Below are 22,964 nucleotides of genomic sequence, written 5' to 3'. Positions count from 1 at the left end.
GCATCTGCACACCTATCAGCAAAATACTGCACACATGACAGTGAAACCTGACACTTGAAACTGTTTCTTGACTGCTCTCAGCTCTCTTTTTAACAAGGGCAGAAATATTAACCTCAAGACTCCTAACTGACATGGCACTTACAAATAGCAAGTCTTGATATGTATATTCTGTAGCAGCAAACCATTGCTCATTTCTGTGGCTACTAATTTGTATTCCACTGATAAGAGCCATGATTAATTCTATAGTGTGTTAAAAGAGTAATTTAGAATAGTAATTTTGACTTGCCTGTGCTTTAAGGTTGTAAGGTTCTTTCAGCTTTGCTCTGATAAACTTCTGTTGAAATCTTAAACTATATATCATTTTTTTCCAACTCAGAGAACAAAGAAATAGACTCAGTAAGGTACTGTTTTGGTTTCCACATATCCCATTATATAAAGTTTTTTTAAACTGTGTCTTCTACTTCAACTAACTTGAAACTGGTGAAACAGTGAAACAAATCAGATCACGAACTTCCATTGCATTTCCATGTGATGGAAATGGCCAATAGTCACAAAAAGTAATGGACCACATATGGTTGACTGGATCTGCTTCTGGCAAAACACAGTCACTCCTATATCTTGGATAGGATTTATGTGATAGCAGCATTAATACAATAAATTTACTGCATGATGAGTTTATCATTGGCATACATGCTGCATTAGAGATGCTAGCAGCCTTGCTAAAGGAAAAGATTAGAAAACATCAAAAACACGACAGCTTCTGCTGATAAGGGCAGAAGCCTAACTTCATAGTATTTCATCTAGTCTTGCTTTCTGATCTCAAACTTTTTCTTGTGAATTACAATTTAGAGGGTTCATGCTGGCCTGGACATACAATACCCAAGTGGAACTAACCAAAAACAACTGAATTGCCACCATGGGCTCAGGAAAGAACTACCATCAGTCACCCTACACAGTTCAACTAGATAAAAAATATTTCTAGTATATTTCTTTTTTTAAGCTCTTATGCCTTTTATGAGGAATAAGTTCTCCCAGTGGACATAGAAATTTGTCTACAGTAGCACCATATTTTAGAAGTACACTGAGTAAGGCAGCAGATTTTTTTCACAGATTTTTTTCTCCATTTTACCAAAAGTAGAATTCATAAGCACAGACATATTTTGTATATAATTCCACTCACAGAAATAAGCAGTTCTGCTCAATGCTGACCTTACTGTTAACCCCATGTGGCTTTGTGAACATAAGTAAGTTTCTTACATTTGAAGCTTAGCACACAACCTATTGTATTAGGTCCATTTTTCTCAAGCCTAGAAAACACTGATCTTTCAAAGTTCTCCTTGCTAGGGAGGTAAATATTGATCAACATAACACTCTTTCAATACAAAAAGTCAGCAAGGTACAAGGTGTCATGAAGATTTTAAAAATCCTGCTACTCTTTTTCAACAATGTTTACTGCCAAGCAGCATTCTAGTGGTCATCACCTCCTGCATAGTGCATGCACTCTGAATCTATCCTAAACTTCTATTCACTAAAGCCAACAACTGTGATATCCAGCTACTGCAAACAGAAAGCCAGCCTCATGTAGCTGGTTGGCTCTCTGCAACATGCAAACCCTGCCTGATGTTTGGAACTGAAAGAACAGATTCTTCTCCTGCTCTTGGCATCAGGAAGCACTTTCCTACATGGTCCTTCACAGGCTGCCAGAAAGAGTTTTTTGGCCCACACTTCAGGGAAACAGTGATGCATCAATCTCAGCCCCTGAGAGCATCTGCCAAACCCGACATATCAGAACAGAAATGTCAAGATATTAGGAAAACAGGTAAGTCGTGGTGCCTTGCCCCAAATATGATGGTTTTCCTTACTTTCCCTTTGGACTAAGAGGCTGAATAAAGAAACTGTAAGCAGTAAAAGGCCCTAGAAGTCAGGGAGCACTGGATGAAGCTTGGCATTGGTTGGTCCTTTGCAGCCCAAACCCTACAGTTCAGGATAATGTACTCATGTTTTACGTGGATGCTTAGCAAAGAGAGGACTGTAAATTTCAGACTTTCCCTTGCAAATAGACAGTGGTAAGTAGGATACAAAACCTGTGGTTAATATGAAGGAACATATGCATAAGAATGAGGTGTGGCATAAAATCCTTAAGAAAATGGGAGGACTTTTGTCTTTTAAAAAAAAAACTTTCTCACTACAAATTTCCAATCCTTATGTCTTACTCTTATCCTTATACTGACACAAGGTGATGCTATAATCTCTATTTCAACAATTTATTGATGATATCAGAAAACGGTGGTGGTTAGAACACACTGCAACAGGAACAAACAGACGATGCTCTACATTTCATGCATGAAATACCACTGTCTTCATGCTACACACAAATCTTTCAATATTTATTACTTTGATGGGGTGACATCCCATCAAAACCCACATTCAGGGGATTTTCTCATGGACGAATAAGGCACGTATATGATTTTACAAGTCTGAGGGGATCTCAGATATAGTGAAAGAAGTTTCTTGGCCAAACCCAACTAGCAAGTCTGAATGAGCCATGACTGCTATTTTATTTTCTTTTGTTAAGGGACTGTGTGCACATATGCTTCTTCACAGCAGGCTCTACTCCCTCACAATATTGTAAAATTATTTGAAAACAACAATTAGCCTTTAGTTGTGAAGAATGAAAGTCCAAAGGCAGTGAAAAGCAGATGGAGAAAAAACAATGTAATCTGAATTTTCCTAATTAACCACTCATTTTGCCTTTGGAAGCTGGAGTTGCAGAATCCTAATGAGAGTTTACTCATTATTTTAAGCGCCATTTACAATTTAATTCATGAATTGTAAATGTGCAGTAATCCACCTAGAAGGGTAATGACAAGTTAAGTAATTAATTAAAGAATGGATTAATCAGTTAACCAATAGTGAAATTGTCTGAAAGTCAGAATTGTACCTCATCTTACCAAAAATATAATCTAGAAAATCATGATCGTACATGGGAACAGTTTCTGTGGCTGCAGTGCTAGTGTCTTTTCCATATATAACAGTAAGGCTCACATGATAGCTTATTTGCCACATGCACTTCTTTGGAACTGCATGTGATATATACATACTAACCTGGACACCAAGGGAGCAAATGATATGTTCATGGACTTGATTAACACCTAAATAAGCAATTTATTTTGCTTAGTGGCAGAGAAAAGCAGTAAGTTTAAATCATGCTTATCTTAAAGGTGACTCTGTGCAAAATGACATCAGGCTGTCACCCCCCACCCATCCCACATAATGCCTTTTCAGGTGTCAGAAAATGCAATACTGTGATATATATACAGGCTGTTGTAATAAAATAATGTGCTGTAGGTGATGGCCCAGATTAATTTTTCCCAGTTTAAGAAGAGGACTAATCCTCACAGTAATGATCCACGTCTCATTTTTAGAATGTCCATTTCCCAGTAGTGATCACAGAAGTAACATGAGGAGACTGCATTCACAGCTAAACCAGATGACTTTGGGGAAAAGAACTGCATTTTGCCATTGTTGAGGTCTTGAGCTTCTCATTGGCAATTAGCTCAGCTGGATCTGAAAATAAGTCTGCCTTTTTATTTTTGCACAGTAGTTTTCAGTAGGAAGACCAGGTTATATACATAGAAGGGAGCTATTCCACTCACAAAAATGTGCCTGTATGGAAGTGTAGGGCAGTAGTTTTTCCTGTGTTCCCAAAGTAATAAACTGACTTCACCTGTAACCTGTTTTTCCCTTAAAGAGCTGGACCCCTAAAAATTATGCAGGCAGCACTGGTTCTAAGAATGAGAAAAGATAGCCTGTAGCCATCTACTTGTGAGAACTTCATAAGCAGAACCTGGTGGGGCAAAAATCTGTCAGACTCTTCCTGTTCAGATACTCAGATAAAAAAGTTAGTCTTTCTCTAATAATGTGGATTAATCAAGAAATCATCAAGGGCCCAATGTATTTTCAAGTATAGTTAATCGATTTCATATTCAAGCTTGCTTTTTAGATATTCACATACAAGCCTCAAATACATACATTTTGAAAAGCAAATATGAGTATTAATTTATTCAGAACCTAGTATTTAAATCACTATCCAAATATACAGTTAAAATTTATTTTTGTTTACCATTTTACAACTTTAGCCTCACCAAAGTAATCCAGAAAATAAGGGAGAAAGACAACAAAAGGTCCATCTCCTGTTCAAGTAGCTACCTTTAAAACACATCTAGGATATTATTTTACATGTTGTTATTCTAAAAGACAGTGTAACTCTAAAAATAAAATATATATTTATTATTTCAGTACAGTATAAGAAGACAACATGCACATTAATTTGTCAGTTTCAATTATGCATCACTATAAAGTCAAACTCAGGGCATTCCTCTTAACAGTATTTGATTTCTCAAAATGCATACTCATTTCCCCAAATACTACTCTTAGCTACTAATAAGTCTGCTTTAAAAATTTTCTGTTTTGTGCAGTTCTGTAGTGTTGTCATCTTACTTCAAAACCAATGTAGGAGACTGAGGTGGAGAAAACAACTCCTCATCTTGTGGTTTTGTTACATAAAGGCTAGAATATTATGGGCCCACCATATTGTAATTGCTTTGAGATTTATCAATAATCCAAAAACTACCCACATGACAGGACTAAACAGGCTGTGAAACATTGAGTGCCCTTTCCCAGTTTAAGTCCAAGGTCACAGAAAGCTGATAAAGCCTGTTTTGCTCGCTCTGAGCCCAAAAGAAATTGCTTTCCTTGTTTGCTAGGGGTGATTTAATACTCAAAGAGAACAGGTCAGAGGCTTGGAATTATACAGTGGCACAGAGAGACCAGAGAAGCAGCAAGATCGTAATTCTCCATGTCATGACTTTCAGGCTTAATTTCACTTTTAACAAAATCAACACCAAAACTTGTAATCAACTTCGGCTCTACCTTATAGTCAGTGTAGTCCTTCCCCTCACAAAAACACAGGAAAGAATTCCTGGACTTACAAAAATCTACACCTACAGGTTTGTTCAAGTCCAGTTTCACTTTCCCCCTACATATACTGCTAATATTTTTAAGAAGGCACAATAATGTTAATTATGGGGAAAATTCTTAAGCAGGAAATCTATTAACATCTAACACTTTGGCAAAAATGGCTACTAACAAGAAGATGCTTCAAAAACATCATGCCACTAAATGAGAGCCTTGCATATGGTATTTGGTTTATTTGCTACCTTCCACCAAACCTTACCGTAGCTACCACCTTTCTGTCAGATGCCACATGCTCTGCCTCGCCTCAAGACCACTTTGCAGTTAATATGCTGGCCAATGTTTTTCCTGCACCCAGTAATCCAATCAAGCAAGCAGAAATAAACCATCCCACAGGACACTAAAACGTTCTCCAAGGCCTGAAAGCCACGGGTTTCTAAGAAGATTAAATGAAAGAGAGAGCCACATCCCAACCCATAAATCCAAAACTAAAGCATGAGTTTGCAATTCAGTCCATGCCTGTTACTGAGCCTACTGGTGTTATTTTAAGATGAGAGTCTGCATTTATTTGTGAATGTCCATGTGCAAGATTACAAATCAATATTCATTTCCCATGCTGCCCTAACATGGGAGAGCAGGCTACATGTTCTTTTGGAGGCTAAATATACATACCGTATATTGCATTCTAGATACCTTTATGGAATTGCTTGAGAACAAACAATGGAAAAAGATGTTATCCAATAAGTCCTTTCAACACTAATATAGTTTTAAATACTGGTTTTCAATATTGATATTTGCAAATAATTAATAATATATTCATAAATGTATATGTTAATGTATTTGTAAATAATTAGGGAATGAGGCTGGCTACTTTTAAGTCCCTTTGCATAAGATAGCTTGTACTTTCCAGGTAGATACTTTAAGTTAAAAAACAAGAAAATTTCAATTCACATTCCAATTTACCACAGTTTCTTGCTTATGTAACAAGTTCTAGTTACTGTAATTCCAGCTGTCCACCTTTCTGAATATGAAATGGCCTTTTCTCTGCATGAAATGCCATGTAGTAAAAAAAATACTGCCCTGGGCCATTCCCCCGAGACAGTCAGGTTCTGATTACTTCACTTCAAAGTGAGAAATCATCCCTCAGCAGTGATGTGGACCTCCCATTTCCATCTCTATAGAGGCACAGAACAGCAGGAATTACTAACATGCTATATTAAGGTATAATAAAATATGTCAATAGCTCAGTACGTCATGTCCCCAGCCTCAGGCAGGAGTAATTTTTTGTTTGGAAGGAGTCCAAATTTACAGCAAACACAGACATCTTTCTCTGAACAGCTAATCTGGAAAAAACCTAAGAGAAAAGTGCTGCTCAGAAATTTTAAATATTTTAATAAGTCTTATGGAAATAGGTTATTAGGCAGAAGACAGGTGAAACGATGTGGGAAGCATGCAAATTACCTTCCTGTGATCTGCACTGTATCTGTCATCTGACTTTTTATGGCCTACATGGCACCTCTCAGACTCAGGATTATGTGTGCATGTATACATGTCTATACATAGGTGTGCCCATACATACATAAATAAATAGTAAATGGCTCCAGTAAGGACTGAAAAGGAGACAGAAGTTTACAAAATCACTTCAATGTATTATGGAGAGTGAGATTCTGAGCAAGTAGCAATTTTACCTCAGAAACCAAATACAACAAAAAATGGCAATGTTCCTCCAAAAGTTAATCCATGATTAGAGGACTGTTGCCTTTTTTTTTTTTTTTTTTTTTTTTTTTTTTTTTTTTGAGAGGAGACTCATGTATTCTCTCTGTTGCTTCTGGAGAGAATCTAGCATTGCCGTGCCTGCTGCAAAGGTACATATGGATCAAACCCCCATTCTGAACAGGAGATCTTAACTATTTTTCTTGATTTTCACAAAGGTAAGGAAATAGGATCCACCTCTTAATCCAAACTTTGCAAAGTATTTCATAGTTATTTACATCTGTTCAGCCATGATGAACCCTTTAAACAGGACATGCCTCCGGAACTCTGAAACATACCAATTAAAACAAAGTGTAGCAAATACATACGAGAAATACTAAGAGAAAAGCAGAAAACTGGAAATAATTAAATGGCAATAAAATTAAACAGAAAAAAAAATAGCTGCCGGGTGGCACAATGCTTTCATATTGCTTCTAATGACTGCTTTAAAATGCATAAACAAGAACATAAATTCTATTTCTAACTTCCCTCACTCCTGGACAAAGCAATTTCTGAGGTTCCAAAACCTGGGGGTTTTCCACTCAGATGTATAATTGCCATAAATTTTAGCTAAATGATAAGCTACCAATTGTACTTGGTAGCAACAAAAAGGGATTTAATTAGCAATCCGATAAAAGCTTGCACCACAAATTAAACAACAAATTGAATGCCTGATTCATCTCTAAAGAGGGTCTCATCCTTTAGCCTTACAAACCTGGCAAAATTTAACCTTCTCCCTCAGGCTAAAGCCTACATGACCAGAGAGGTCTCAAACGATGCCCTGAAGGTCACCAAACACAGGCTGTGACAGCAGACAGGCCTTCTCCTGGGTGCTGCATATCCGATAGAGATCTCTTACAGCAATGTGAGAGGGTGAAAAGTTTACGCAGGCTGGTTATGCAATAAATGTCACTGGCATTACCACTGACTTTAGACTAGACTGCCAGCAGTAAGCAGTTAAGAGGTGATAAAGCAGGATTAAATCCTAAGGAAAATTTATGATTAATTTTTCCCTGTGGTTTGCAGTACAAATTCCCAGCTATCTTTTATTGTTCCTCAGACAAGAAATTACTTAGCACCAATCTGTTCTTCCCCGAAGTGTAGCACCACACAACAGTGTTAATATGATTGCACACACACTTTTAAGCCTGTTCTCACACTCTCACCTTAGAAGCCACCTAAGATCATTGCTATTTATGGGTATTCCTATAAATGAATACAACTTCAGTGATACAGTGGCCAGTGGAATAGTAACGGTGTACTGCAAAACACAATAACTGAGCAGTACCTTTTGAAACTGCTCTGATGAAATTGCATCTGACAGGGACAGTAAAATTACCCAAAGTGACCCACTGTCATCTGAGGCAGAGCAGTGGTTACACCACTAGATAAAGCTGCTTTGGAGGCAACGTGAGCTCTGAACCCTCCACCTGCCACAGGAACAAGTACACGAGCAACACTGTCATTGCTCTCCCAAGCCATGGGGCTCAACTCTACTACCAGCAAGGCAATGGCTGTTTTTCCAGGATTGCATTTTTTTAAATCTCACTCTTTTAAAACAGGGACACATGAAAGCAAACGAAACACCTGTGGCAGCAAATAGCAATGGTATTTCCTCTAAGTTACAGATATTGCCTACAAAATAATGAAATATGTGTTAATGTACTGCAGTATATTCTCTGCCGATACAACTGGTTGACCAAAAGAATGCCCTAAGAAGACATTTGCTCTGACTGAACAGTTTTCAGCCTGCCTGCAGCAGTTACCTGCACTGAGCAATACAACTGCAATAAATTCACACACATTGAAACTAAACTAGACCCAAACCATTTGATCTGCCTGTTTTGCCAGAAAACCAAAATAGAGCACTAATACTACTATTTTGCCTTAGGTCCTACTATACAAAATAGGCTGCCTTTTACTGGATGCATCATTGACTGAAACTTGGAAAGATCTATTCCTAGACCATATACAGAAAAAAAATATTTCTATAAATTAACTCCTCGACATCTATGTGTAATAAATAATCAACAACTCAGTGGCAGCTCAGATGATGGGAAAAAAGACTGATGATATGCTAACTATAGACAAAAATAAGCATATAGCAGTGTACATAAAATTACATACATGATGAATCACATTCTTCTTACCAGGTACTCATAGGGGCATTTACCTTTTTCCACCATGAGCCAGAAGGAACTGATTTCATCCAGTTGTCTCAACAGCTAGTGTGATGGAGACCAGATTATCATCCCAGTGCTTTCGTATGCAAATTAGTAATATTTACAACCTTTATGTATGTGTTAGAATAATATAGAGTCAAGAGCATGCTGTAAGAAGGAATTCTCTTTGACAGCCCAAACTTCCAGGATTTTGAAATGCACAATGAAGTATTACTAATGTGTGTGGTTTGTACAATTAAATGAAGATAGTGATTTTCAAGAGAAGCACTTCATGATTAAAATCACAAAGCCAGTCAACTGTTTTCTAAACCACCTATATCTCATACTAGGAGGTGTAATAATTGATCTGTACATAATAAATACATTACAATTGTCTGATTTTGCTTTGTTTTATCAATTTAGATGCTGAAAAAGATGCCAGTCTTAAGAAAGAATTTGAATCTCTAGTTTGTGCCACTAGCACACTTATTGGAGCACAGATTAATGGAGCCAGCCATTAAGTTACATAATAAAAAGTGATATTTAAGCAAGAGCTGGCTGAAATACAACAGGACATGGCTAATCTAGATTAAGGTAACGGAACACCATGCTTTATAGAATTAGTAACACCACACTAGTCATAGTTTTCAGGTTAGGAAAAACATTGTAGATGACTGGGGAGAAATTAAGAACTCATTATTTATATTGAAATTTATTATGTATATATCAAAAAGGCTGTTAAATAGATAAGGATGTCTTAATCAATTGTTTTAGGTAGTGTTTATTTCTGTTCACCTCCAATACATCCTTCCATGTGTTCTCTACAGCATGTATAAAACACTTCTACTACTAATCCCAGAGAGTTCTTTAAAGTGTAAACTTCCAGGCTTCCTTTGCTTCCACACTTTTTTTTCTTTTCTGTCTAAAATGAGATTTTGTATTTTGGTCAAAGGGACCAAGGGAAGCTATTTTAATTTTGAACTACTACATTGATTGCTTTTTGCCTGAAAGCTTTAACTGGTTTTGTATGTTTGTTGCCTGGGGATAAAAGTTTAATTAATTACAAAATCCCACACCATGCATACCTTACACCCTATTTAAAAGATTTACAAATATCCAACCAAAAGCAACAGAGAAGAGGAACCAAGACTGTCCACTTTAGGATTAGTCCTTTCAAAACCTATCTACACAGGTGGTCTCTAATTTGTGTGATTAAAAGGCCTGGCTTTCAACAAGCATCAGCCAAGCATGGGCACATACCTTATTTTTAAGGACTGTCCTGATCACCACTCTTCCATTTCTACAGTGCTTTTGTTATTGGACTCTCTTCAGTATGAACATACTATCCATTATGCAGTAAGAAATTCAAATTGGTTATGACCTTATTCTACAGTTACAAAAGCAAAATTCCCAAATTCTTGGAAACAATTCCAGAAGGAGAAAGGACTGAAAAGGAGCAGTTTTCTGACGTTTACAGTTTGCAGAGGAACACTGATTTATGCTAATGAACCACCACATTATTAACAGAGCTGTAGCACTTAATCAAGCAAAACTTTTTTGTATGCAGCCCTGGTGGTATAGTGCTGGCTGTCTAAGAAATATGACGACTCAGAAAAGCCAAGGCCACCCTAAAGTCAGCAGTGCCAATCACTGTACTGTGGTACCCTCGAGGCTGCAACAAGCACTGCACTTAGGGCAGCTCCTACAACCCACATCCCAAGCTTTACAAAATACAGGTACCTAAATCCACCTTTTAAAACAGGGTGTGAAGGACTCACTACTGCCTTTTAAAACAAGTAGGGGAGTCAGCTGGAACTTTCCATCAAAAACTTCTATATGATGAGTGGTGCACCAAGTAAAAGGAACAGTGATTTTTGGAAGATAATTATGTATGTAATTACATTAAAAAATCAAGTACTCTCAACAGCAGAATCTGAAGAGCTTGTAAAAGCCATTGGATTTTGTTGAATACAAATTGGAGGCAAATTTGGCAAACTAGGTTGGGAAAAAACAGACATACGTGGGTTAGATGGAAAAGCAGTACCCTGCTGCTCCACCTGGGTCTGGCATTTCTGAGAAAGCCTGGATGGAAAACTAGAGCATCTCAAGATCTCTGGTTAGAAGTGAAGCTCCCTCAAGGTTTAAGTACAGCCACACATACAACCACATTTTGAGGTCTGGTATACTGATTTTGGGACTGAAATTCCCTGGGGAATAACAGGGGAACAGAAATAAACAGGGAATTTCAGTCCTTTGGGACTGCACTATCCTGTTGCTTCCACAGCCTATTGAGGACCCAGACCAAGGTACCCAAGACAGAGTTTACAGACTTTGTGACTGTATATTCCTCATTGTACAGCTTCTATCACAACAAATATAATCATGTCTGGAATATTTCTGAAATACTACATGGTGAACATTTGCCAACACAGCTGGCTTTGTGCAGCAGAAATATAATCTGTCTTCTTTTTAATTGCTTGTGGGTTTTATTTTTAAATATATTGATGGATACTTCGTCCCGCTATTAATTAACTAATTAACTGCACTGCCTTTAATTAACTAATTAAAGGTGGTGCAGCTTTAGTCTTCCTTTTCCCAGCATAACAAGCAAGGCTTGTCTAATAAATCTTAGTGGATGGACATTACTTAAAAGCATTTAACCTATTCAACATTTCCATGCTGTCACTTTCTGCTCATTACCAGGGTACATACAAACACAAAAGACTCCAGCTGTGAAGCCCACTATACTAACAGCTTTTTATTCAATAAATGACTGAGAGACACTAAATAAACTGAGAATAGTATCCATTTCACTGTACTAATGGTTGTATATGTAACGTATCAGCCTTTAGGTTTGTCAAAAATAGCCCTGAACTGAATCAACAATCCTAAATACTTGGAACCCCAACTAACAGTTACTGCTACTGGAGTAACACTGAGGTAACACAGTTTTTTGAGACCTTGAGATTTTGAAACCATTCAGGAATTAATTGACAATTACAAGCTCAGACCTTCAACAATTCAATTTTTTTCCTGCATGCTTGCAGCTAAATTTTTTTTCTTAAATAAACACATGTTAGATTACACATTATGACAGGGGCTATACGTGTGCAGTGTTAGACAGCCGCCAAGTAGGTAAGTAGCTAAAAATCTGTTTAGCAACCTCTCCTTTAGAATGCAAATACTGCCATTAAATACCATGTGGCAACATTGGAGATCAATACAGACCTTAAAATAGCACACACACTATTCAGGTTTCTGAAGACAACACAGTTGGCAATAAAATAATATTAAACTGTGCCTTTTTGATAAAAATAGCTCATTTTGCAAATGCAGTTCTCTGTAAATGCAGAAAATCTGTAATTCTTGTATAGACCATAAGCTATTTATCTAAAACAGCATTGCCAGTGAAACAGATGTCATTGCAGAATATCCCTGTGCCACCCACATTTTGTTGTCCTAGTTGCCAGGAGAACTGTTTTAAGTTATTTACTGAGAGATCAGATGGAAGTATTTCTGCCATGATCTCCATTCACTTTTAAAGAAAGAAGTACCTGAAAAATGAAATGTCATTTCACATGATGTTTTGCCATAATCTAATCTGTTCAGCATACCTTCACCAGTACAGACTACCATGGAAAAATTAAAATCTTAGCAGAAGGTCAAAAAAGTCTTACTTTTAAGAACTTTGCACATCGGCTTTCCTCACTTTCCTCTTCCTGTCAACTTCAAGCTCCTTTTTTAAAACATCTTAACTAAGGAGGATCTAGAATGAATATCAAAATTTCCTTCCTAATCCTAAAAAATAATCTGTTTTTTGCAGGGTAACTACATAAAACCTAAAACCCTAGGCAAAGAATAAGTTTGGCTGGAAGGGTTTTTTCTAGTGGTGGGATGACACTAGCTCCTGTACAGTCCATTCAGGGCAGACCACAAGGTTCAGTCCCTTGTCAGGGACCCATCTTGGTCAGCATATTTCATATGCTGCCCTAAATTGTAGAAGCTGGCCATCTATTTTTTTAACCTGCTTCTAATGTTGTTGTGCTTTTTGACCTTTCTTCCTTTTTTCCATCCTTTTCATCGTTATCTTGAGTTCATCAGTATCATGCTTCCGTCAGGGTGAGACAGGACGTAGTTCACACAGGACCTTGCTGATGCACTTCAAGCTATAAATTCCCAAAGCCTGTAGTCAGTTCCCATCGGTGCGACCAAACTGTTACCAAAATTCAAGTTAACAGATTCTCTTAATATGTGCCTGCTAAGAACCCAGACTGTATTTGTTTGAAACCTTTGAAGGAAAACAGTGAGCAAAATTACATTCTCACAGAGTTCTGTCTGAATTCACATTTGTAGAAGTAACTGACACTCAAAAAAAACTGACCAGAAAAAGCAGTTAAGTTTGAACATTCATAGTTTTCTAGTATAAAAAAAGTGGTTTAATTCCCAAAAACAGTGAAGGAAGAAAGAAACCTAAAAGACATCTAGAGATACATACACATTCTAGCAACATGATTAATGCATCTAGAGCAAATGACAGCTAACCAGAAAAATAATATCCTATCTGAAGCCTTTTTTTCCATGGGAAATACTGTCTTTCCTGAAAATGTAAATGTTCTTCGAACTTCAAAGGCGAGTAATAAAAAAGTACCAAAATCAACATAAAAGTATATTTTAGTATCTCAGAGGCTTTCAATCTGATCAGATTTTTTACTCTTTGATACTTGTTTGCTAGTAAGCCACCTAACCCTTCAAGTATCCAGCTTTATGATACCTTATTTAGATCACTCAACTCTGTTGAGCTGCTTTCGGATTACAACACGAAGTCTTAAAGATAAATACAGCGGGCACATTTTTTTAACAGAACATTTGCCAGTTTGGCAACAGCAGAATCAACAACACATAGGCAGAAGTAGTAGTGGTTAGAGAAAAAAAAAAAAAAAAATTCTATACAGTCCTGAAATAAAATTCTTTGAAGACACCCTAAAACCTAGTTATTCCAGAGAGCTGCCTAGCAAATTTCTGCCTCAATGAGGAAAAAACAAAAAAAAGAGTGAAAGAGTTTCCTCTAGAGACAACTGAGATAAATTTAGAATATCAAATGCAGAATTCATTATTACAAAGACTTTGTTTTGCAAAAGTTTCCTCTAGAAACAACCGAGATCACAAATTCTGCATTTGATATACTAAATTTATTACAAAAGATTTTGTTTTGCATTGACATAGCACTCTCTCAGCAACTGGAAGCAATCTAGGCTAACAGCTAGCACTGTGGAAACAAAGCGTCCTTTCCCAGCAAAGCCAAGACTCAGTTCTGCAATACGGCAATCCCCACTGGTTAGGAAATAACCACCCGTGTGCAGTGCACTCACTGCGAGGCACCAGATACCAGGCTACAAAAAACAATTTATTCTTTGATTTAGGCAATGACTTTCAAGCTGAGAATGCTAAGCATTTTTATAAGGCTCATGACTATATAGCATAGTTTGTAGGGTTTTTAAATTATTAGTGTTATTATTATTATTTTAATTTAAAAAGCAACAAAACTGATTAACTAGTAACAGTAAATGAAGACATAAGTTCAGTGAGATTCTTTCCAAATAACATGATCTCTGACATCCTTGCTATCAAAAAATTAGTTTTATGATAACTGATAGATGCCATTCAATGGGATAGTTAGATTTCTCATAATGAAAGATAATGTCAATATTCAAAGAATAAAATTACAGCATGGGTCACTAGAAGAAATACATAGTCTGATACCTTCCGGAGCTATTTTTCACCAGGAAGCAGAAAATACACATTAGCTAAATTGCAACAAAATCACAGCATCTCTCTCACTCTCTCCTATCCCTCAATAATTTATGAATACATAATTTTATCATTTTAATTAACTTTAATTACTGAACAATATCTTGAAATACCCATGAAACACACAAAACTCGAGTTTGCAGGAAAAGTAGCCAGTTTTCTATTTTTTTTCATCTTCGAGTTCTGTGCACCTATAATAGAACAGACCCTAAGAAAAAGTTAATTAATACATCAAAACAATAGATGAGTGCTCCTAGAGGTGTCCATCTAGATTACATTCAACAAGTATCAAACCCATCCATAATACATTCAACATTTATTATGTTCAATGTGGCTCACAGATCATTTATTCTTCTCTTCAGTTGAAAATAAGTGAGTGCTTACCATAGTATTCAGCTACTCTACCTCACCCTATAGACCTGACAACCCAACACTATTGCTTTTCATACTGACTGTTGTTGAAGACCAGTTATAGTTTCACATCTCCTTCAAATGCTGTTTATGGAGAGATGAAGATGCAGTAAACAGTTGCTTGATATACTGCAGTATCCTATCCTTACACACTTTAAGCACAAGCTGTACCTACAGTGCCCTGTGAAACGTCACATTATTTGGAAACACACTAACATAGTTCAAGAATCCCTTCATACATTATGGCAAATATTTTGTTTGTGCTGTCCCTTCTTTTCATTTTCTTACAAAATCCCAGTTAGGCATTTTGAGAAAGATGAAGATGGGCACACTGATTTGGGAAAAAGAACGGAACAAAAAGGAAAATATAAAATTACAAATGAGTGTATATGTGTTAAGCTTGGTTAGAAAATATTAAACAAAACTAAAAAACTACCCAAGCCCAAACAAGCAAAATCAAACAAAACCCACAACAACATCAACAAAAAAACCCAAACAAAAAACCAGAATGTTCTGGTTTCCTTCCCAGTGGACTTTTTCATAGCTTGTCCTAAAACCGAAAGCACCTTTTTGTACTACTAAAATACCAATTTCTCCCTTCAGAGCTGGCAAATAAGCAGAATCAGTTTTCTGTGACTCACAGGCAGGTAGCTTCTCTCTATAGTTTTGTGTGCTTCATCTCTATATTCTCATGTCTATATGCCTGTACACTTGTACCAGTGGATTCTGTCTCTTATGAACCACCCGTACAGGGCTGTTAAGCAAAAGAAACAAAACAGTGAACTGTTCCGTGATACTTACTGGATAATAAAACTTACCTGATGAATTGTCAAACTTACCTGACCCTATTGTCATTTAAAACCACACACTTTAATTTTGGTGTTAAACATCCAGTTAGCATACTGCTACATACATAAGTACTTATGGGTTCAACTTCTTAAGTCCCTTAAATGTAGCCTGCTTTAAGAAGAGAGCTGTTTAAAAGATGACAGTAATTCTTGAAGACCCACCAAGCCATCATGCATAAATTCTCCACTTGTGGCCAGATATTAGGCCAAAAGCTAATTTGCTTAGTTGAAAATACAGAGAATGGGTAACCAGTCTGCTTAAACAGAGGACCTCTGCCTTTTGCCATTGTAATGACTGCTTTTCCAGAGATTTTTTTTCATGTAGTTGCTACTAATTACAACTGGAAGTTAATACTGTACATCAGCATCAGTAAATGAAAAACATGCATAAAATTAGCTTTGAATACTCTTCTGAGTGATTTACTTTTTTGAGGAAGAAAGCACATTTGAAGTCTTTAAAAGCCAAATTTTGTCATGAGATCCTCCCCAGATATTGTTAGTGCTTAATCCAAAATCTTAGAGAAAAAATAGTAGCTGTATCTCAGACCTCATCAATGTACCAACATGCTGAATAAAGGTTTATGCCTTTTTGCTAGCATTTTGTCTTGCTTTCTGTGTGATCAGGATAATTTTAGAGTTAAAAGCTATTGATTTAGGAGAAGACTGCCTTTTATTTTATATTTTTAATCCTATTGGACTGACCAAACAAAAAGACCTTTTAGCAAACCACAGAACTTTTTTATATTGCATAATGTGGTCTATTGGGATCCTTATGAGATGGGTAATATGTAAGGGCTCAGGACTTACAAGGACATTATTACATGCTAATTTAAAAATGACCAACCTTGTCTTCAGCATCTGCTGTTGCTGCCTTCTCAACCTTGTTCCTGTTTAAAAATGTCTTCACCCATTCTTCTACTTGAACATTGAACTTCATGAAAGCCACGTAGCAAATATATGCTGTCAGGAGTGTTACGCTTTCCCACCACATTATGAAGTTATCCAGAAAGAAGATTATGAGAAAGATCAAGTCAATGATGTAAAAGGACACATCTCGAAACAGTGGCCACCAGGTAAGGTTCAAGATCTCTTTAGAAAATAAAGCACACATTCCAATAACAAACAGGATATTGAACACAGCAGATCCCACTATTGTGCCAATGCCGACATTGCTGTGGGATATAAACACTCCTATTAAAGAAGTGAAGAGCTCTGGGGCTGACCCACCAGCAGCCATGAAGGTTGCCCCTGCGACATCATCAGATATGGCTAGTTTTTCAGTGATGACAGTCAAGGAAGGAACAAAGAACTCATCACAGACTATGGCTAAGGCTACAAACATGTAAATCATTCCAATTACATGGAGGATCACTGCTCCATTTCTTCTCTCCTCAAGAGAGAAAAGGTCCTCCGGGTACTCTCCTTTGGCATGATCATCTGTTGCGTTGCTGTGCTCAGCTTCATATTTCATAGAAGTGTGTTGGTCTGGACTGCCATTTTCATTCTGTTCAGTGATATCCAGCAGAGTTCTTTGGTGCCCATGCACCATCTTTTGGCTACCTAGGTTGCTGGCCAAGGCCCTGCTACGTGGCTCCATCTTGAAAAAGGCACTCATTGAAAGAGAGAAAGTACTAATGGCCACTACACTGACAAGAAGTGCTATAATTCGTATCAGTCTCAGTTTTTTCCTAACATTCCGGTGCTGTCTGCAACTGAACAGCAGTTCCTCCAAACACCACTTCTCCAAGACACCAGTAACAGCGTTTTTCTGAAGATCCATTTTGTATTCTGTGTGAGATGCTGAAGCAGTCAGATGGATTGTTCCTTCATTTTTTTCTTCAGCTTTGAAGTCAGAGGTGTTCTAAGCGTTTTCCCAGAAACAAGTACTTTCACTCTTCATAGGAAGTATTCTCTTCATTCGCCTTAAGAGGACAAACAAGTACTGTTAGTAACAAAGAAACAGCATGTCATTAGAAGCTTCTAAGAAGCATTTTACACACTAGGTTAGTTTTTGAATTTAAAAGAGACTATTACCAACTGTAACACAACATACTAACAATAGCACAGTTGCATCAGACGCAATAATGACGTATTTCTGTAGCAGTAACCCTGTGGATTGTCAATAGTCAGATCATTTATGCCTCTAAGCCACTGCACTGCTGAGCTGCTAACAAAAAAAAAAACAACCAAAAAAACAACCCAAAACAAACAAACAAAAAAGCCCACCCAACAAAACAACAACCCTAGTGGAAGGTGAAAACTGTCCCCAAATGTTGCACAAAAATGAAGAAGCTCCTATTTTAATGGGTATGCCAAATATTATTACCTTCTGTAATTACTTTCCACGATGATCGTGTTGTAACCAAATCCCATATGCAGGGGCAGTAATGTATGAAAAAGCAATCAAAGTGCTAACAAGCGTCTCATCAGACCTTTAGGCAGCTGAGTTGGTATTAATTGAAATGTAATGAATGCACAGAGCAACAGTCCTTGATGTCTAGGTTAAACACAACACGGTTGGAACAGGATCAAAATAAAGATCCAATACATACACCCTTTCTTCAGTTTCCCCACAAACTGACTGAAATTTACACAGGAAACTTAGCTTGGACACTAGCGTGGACTAACTAAGACAAAATTTTCATTCACCTCTGGTTTTGCTTTGGTTTATGTTGCACGTTCAGCCAGAAATATAGGAAATTATTAACAATACCTATGTGGCAAGTATATTTTAGAATTGTTGGTCTTAAAGATCTCTATGAAATAGTTTGAATTCACACAAAAAGTGATTCTGAAACAGATTAAATGGGGAGAAATCAAAATATCTGAGAAAGACTATTCCTGTATGCCAGAGCTGAGACTACTGGACCAACAGCACTTCTAAAACAGAAAAACCATCCACTATATAATAACAGGTGCTATGGTTACTGAAGTTGAAGAATCCAGGTAGTGTAGAAATTAGTTACATAAACACTATGCTTAGCAAGTTGAGTTTTACATGACACAAAATATAAAATACTTTCAAAAGAGTACTTCTTATCACACTAAAAAATTACTGTTACCCCACTTATACAAGTCACTCGTAGTAACAGCTAACTATTGAGTAGTCTACTAATCAGCAGAATATTGATTTTGTATCTGCAAACGCAGAATTCCCACTATTATACATAGCTATTTGCATCAAAGTTATTAAGTAACATGCAGTTTCTCCTGATCTTTGCGAACGGCTTCCATACTATGAAGATGTCGTAGAGACACTCTCCATCTGCAAGACACGGCACCGCAGAGGAGGTATTTTATTTTCCACCCAAGAGTTACCGCTCACCGGACCGGCACAAAACCAGGAAAGCCAGCGGCGCGGCGCACCGACACGGTCCGCAATTTTTAGGGGGGTTGTCCGGCCGCCCCGCACCGCTATCAATCACACGGATGTGAAGCGGAGGACGCAGCCGGGCTGGGCTCTGCCCCGAAACTCGGCAGCGATCAACCAGACCGCCCCGACCACCCATTCCCCTGCGGAGTGCAGTCCCCGACACACCATCCCCCTTTGCGCAGCGTAGCCCCATCTTACTCGTCCCCCCGCGGAGATGCTGCAGAACCTCGCCTAACCCGGCACACGTTCGCACCGCACCGCACCGCTCCGCACCCCTGCGCGACGTACAAACTTTTCGTCCCCTCCGAGATGGGAGAGAGTCCAGCCTCGCAAAGTCTCCCAGCCGCAGAAAGCTGCGCAGACACTGACCGTCCGGCTCGGGGCACAGGGCACCCCTCAGGAGCCGGGTACCACCCATCGGGGCGGGAATTTGGGGAGGGGTGACTCCGCACCGCCGCAGCCCAACACTCCTCCCCTCTCTCCCCGCACAAGCAGGCGACGCTTACCCGGAGGTGAGCTGCGCATCGGCCCGCGGGCTCTCGGCAGGGCTGAGGGAAAGGGCATGGGCGGGCACCGCCACGGCCCCTTGCCTTGCCGTGCCGTGCCTTTCCGTGCCGTGCCTTAGTTCGCTTCGTCGCGCTGTCTGCCGATCCTCACCGCACCGCCCCGCACCGCCCCGCGCAGGCGGAGCAGGCAGCGACCCACCCCCGCCCGCGGCCCTGCGAACGGCGGCACCCTACCCTCACGGAGAGTTTGGTCGATGTCAGAGCAAGGGTGGGGAGGTTTTTTGGTTTTTTTTCTTTTCCCCTTTGTCTTGGGTTAGCCGGTGCAGAATGACGGAAATAAAAAATTCAGCGCTTCTAGCAAGACTTCTGACCTCCAGGAGGAGCACAGTTTTGAAAAGGAGAGGTCTTCTGCTCAAAATGTCCTTTATGCCAAGTGTTATCTGAAGGGAGATCAAGTTATTAAAGAACAGGATGTTGCATTTTGGTTTTTATTTTAAGGGAGGTGATGTGTTCATAGTAAAGTTACTAATCATGCATTTATCCATAAGCAGAAATCTCTGAGCTTCATTTCAGAGTTTCCACATAGAAAAATAGAAAACCCGGGGAAGCAGGTGAAGAAGGTAACTAGAACCTTTCTGTTTTGGTCTCCATATTTCAACGGACGTTATTTTCCCAGCAAATTGTGCTTTTTAAAGCTTTTTAAAGCAACTGCTTCAAGATGCAAATACAAAGGAACTATTACAATGCAGCTTTACCATAGCTAATTCCTGGTGCCTCTTGCAGTTGCTGCAGGTGCTACTCTTTTGAAATACCACTTGCACTCCCTGTGCACTGGTCTTGATAGAAAAACCCATGGAGCAATCTGTGGATAAACTGAAGTAACCTAGTGTGGGCAGGTCAACACCCCAGGAAGAGCCTTACAGGCTTAGGGCAGCTGGGAAAGACCTCTGTGTGGAAATCCTTGAAAAATGCAGAGCCCTGGTGAGATCAGGGAGATTTAGACACATTGAATGGGGTGGATGGGACAGTGACAGATCTGGGAAGAGGTCAGTAAGCAGCTCACTAGCAATACTCTTCTTTCAAAGATATCCTTTTCACATTCTGAAAAGGTTTCCTATGAACACTGAACAGTCGCTCAGGGCTAAAGAATAAGTTTGATTTTAAAGACTTCTACTTAATTCACTCTGAACTCTCATTTCATCACATGGCAAACAGAAAATAATGATTTCTTGGTGTTTTGTGAACAATACAAATGTACAGAAGTTCTTATTAAGTGAAACCATGGACATTGTAGGTGTCTTCTAAACTGTTATCAGGGTACAATGTGAAAAAATAAGAGTTGTCTGGGCAGGCCTGGTGTTCTGTTTGTGTTTCCACAGCTGCAGTTTGTAGCACTTGGGCCACTCAGATTGCCTTGGCATTGTTTGGAAACCCTTACATTCTTCTAAGTAGATAGCAAAAACAGATACACCAAAATCCAATAGGCATCTTAGAGATTATCTGGACATGTAAGAGGTGCAAGGTTCAGAAGGTATTTCTGAACCTGCTACAATTTCCAGAGAGAGAGACATGGCTGACTCACACATACAAAGTGCCCTTCTAACACAGACTTTGAACAGGTGGTTTACATTTATTTCACATTACACATGGTGATGTTCTCATTAGTGTCTGACAGCTGATTGAGCATGCCTGTTGGTTACCCAGACTTGCATTATTGAGGCTCAGGATGGGGCTAAGAGACATGTGGAGATTCTTTTAACCGTTCTAGACCACCACGTAGGTAAAAAATAGTTAAATTGCGGATTTACTGTCTGTATCCATATATGCATCACAAAGATGAAGTGGTTGCACCTCAGATATCCAGCCTGCATCTGGTACACAGTGTTGACACTTAAGCACACTTATATGTTATATTGTGGCTTCTGCATTGTTGGCTTGCAGTCTCTGAAAAGTGGCCACTTGGAAATGATATCCAGAGGCTGTTTCCACAGCTTCACAAATGGCTAGAGGAAGGCTGGGATATATGTGTAGTACCCTAATTTCGATCAATTTCTGAAATAAAAGTGGAAGCAGGTGAGTTCTGAAAATGACCACAGGGAAAATGTATAGAAAATCCCATTTAATTATAATATCCCATATAATTATGTTACTTACAAACCAAATTTTATGAAGTGTAACATCCATCTGTTGCTCAGTACTTGTAATGATTTTTCTCCAGCAATAACCATGTATTGTAAGCAAAGGACAAGAAAATCTGTAACAAGAATGATGTGGCTCACAGATGTGTATCTCTACCTAGCATAGAGTAGCATTTATTTAATTTAAGCATTTTGAATCAGATGATCTGTTTGTACATAAGTGCTGCATAATTATAGTGATAGAAACAAAAAAGAGTATTTAAATTACTCTAAGGATGATAACTAACAATAACATAAGCTCCATATTTTTCTCACAACATTAAACGTCAGAGTATATCCTGGTTAAATTCAGAATAATTATATTAATTCAATGAAACAGTCTTTGGCTTACTTCTGTTTCCATGTTTCTCTGCTTAAGTGAGGAGAGAAGAGACATCTGCTAAGTACTTACATTCTGCATCTACACATTTTTGTATATGAATAGACTTCCATTTCTTACACATGCTGAATATGTTTTTAATAGCTTATATGTAGTTTCCTGCAGAAGCTCCTGTGATGAGCACTTTGAAATCATAAGCCACTTTTTATCATCACTTCCTATTTGCAGGAAGCTCCATTAACTAGAGCCTCCGCCCCCCACAGACCCCCTCCAACTTTTTTTTTTTTTTTTTTTTTTAGAGTATTGTTCTTTTGGTTCTCCTCTTGCTATTACAAACCTTTGGGTAGCTAGAAACAAGCGGAGAAGTGTCTTGTGCAGGAGAGTGAAGGAACCAAATGAAAAATCATGAATGACAACATCTCTAAGTACCCCAGCAGTACCTTCTAAAGCTGGAAGATAAATCTGATGAGGAGGTTACCATGACTACAGAGGCGGCATATTTGAATGAAAATTGGTGTTAAGCTTTTAAATGCTAATTACATCTGGGAACAGGTGACATTTGAAATGTAAAATTGTTTCAACACTTTGCAATGTATAGCAAGTGAAAGAGGGT

At 38.3% G+C, this 22,964-nt stretch overlaps 1 protein-coding gene across 3 annotated transcripts in view; it reads right to left on the bottom strand.

Annotated features, from left to right (window-relative positions):
• The window catches only part of SLC24A2 (solute carrier family 24 member 2), a 101,499-nt gene extending 81,493 nt beyond the window's left edge, over positions 1-20,006 (bottom strand). The window contains exons 1-2 of one of the 3 annotated variants that reach the window (XM_071730179.1): positions 19,835-20,006; positions 16,800-17,877 (exon numbers count right to left, since the gene is read on the bottom strand). In XM_071730179.1, the coding sequence (XP_071586280.1) occupies positions 16,800-17,735 (936 nt within the window). In that variant the 5' untranslated portion in view covers positions 17,736-17,877; positions 19,835-20,006. Of the gene's footprint in view, positions 1-16,799; positions 17,878-19,616; positions 19,766-19,834 lie in introns of those variants that run through there. The other 2 variants (XM_071730181.1, XM_071730180.1) reach the window with 2 other exon arrangements.
• Positions 20,007-22,964: the final 2,958 nt, after the last annotated feature.

The sequence above is a fragment of the Heliangelus exortis genome, chromosome Z (assembly GCF_036169615.1).
Source record: "Heliangelus exortis chromosome Z, bHelExo1.hap1, whole genome shotgun sequence".
NCBI lineage: Eukaryota > Metazoa > Chordata > Aves > Apodiformes > Trochilidae > Heliangelus > Heliangelus exortis.
Note: the sequence above shows the minus strand (reverse complement) of the source record. Positions and strands in the feature narration are given on the sequence as shown.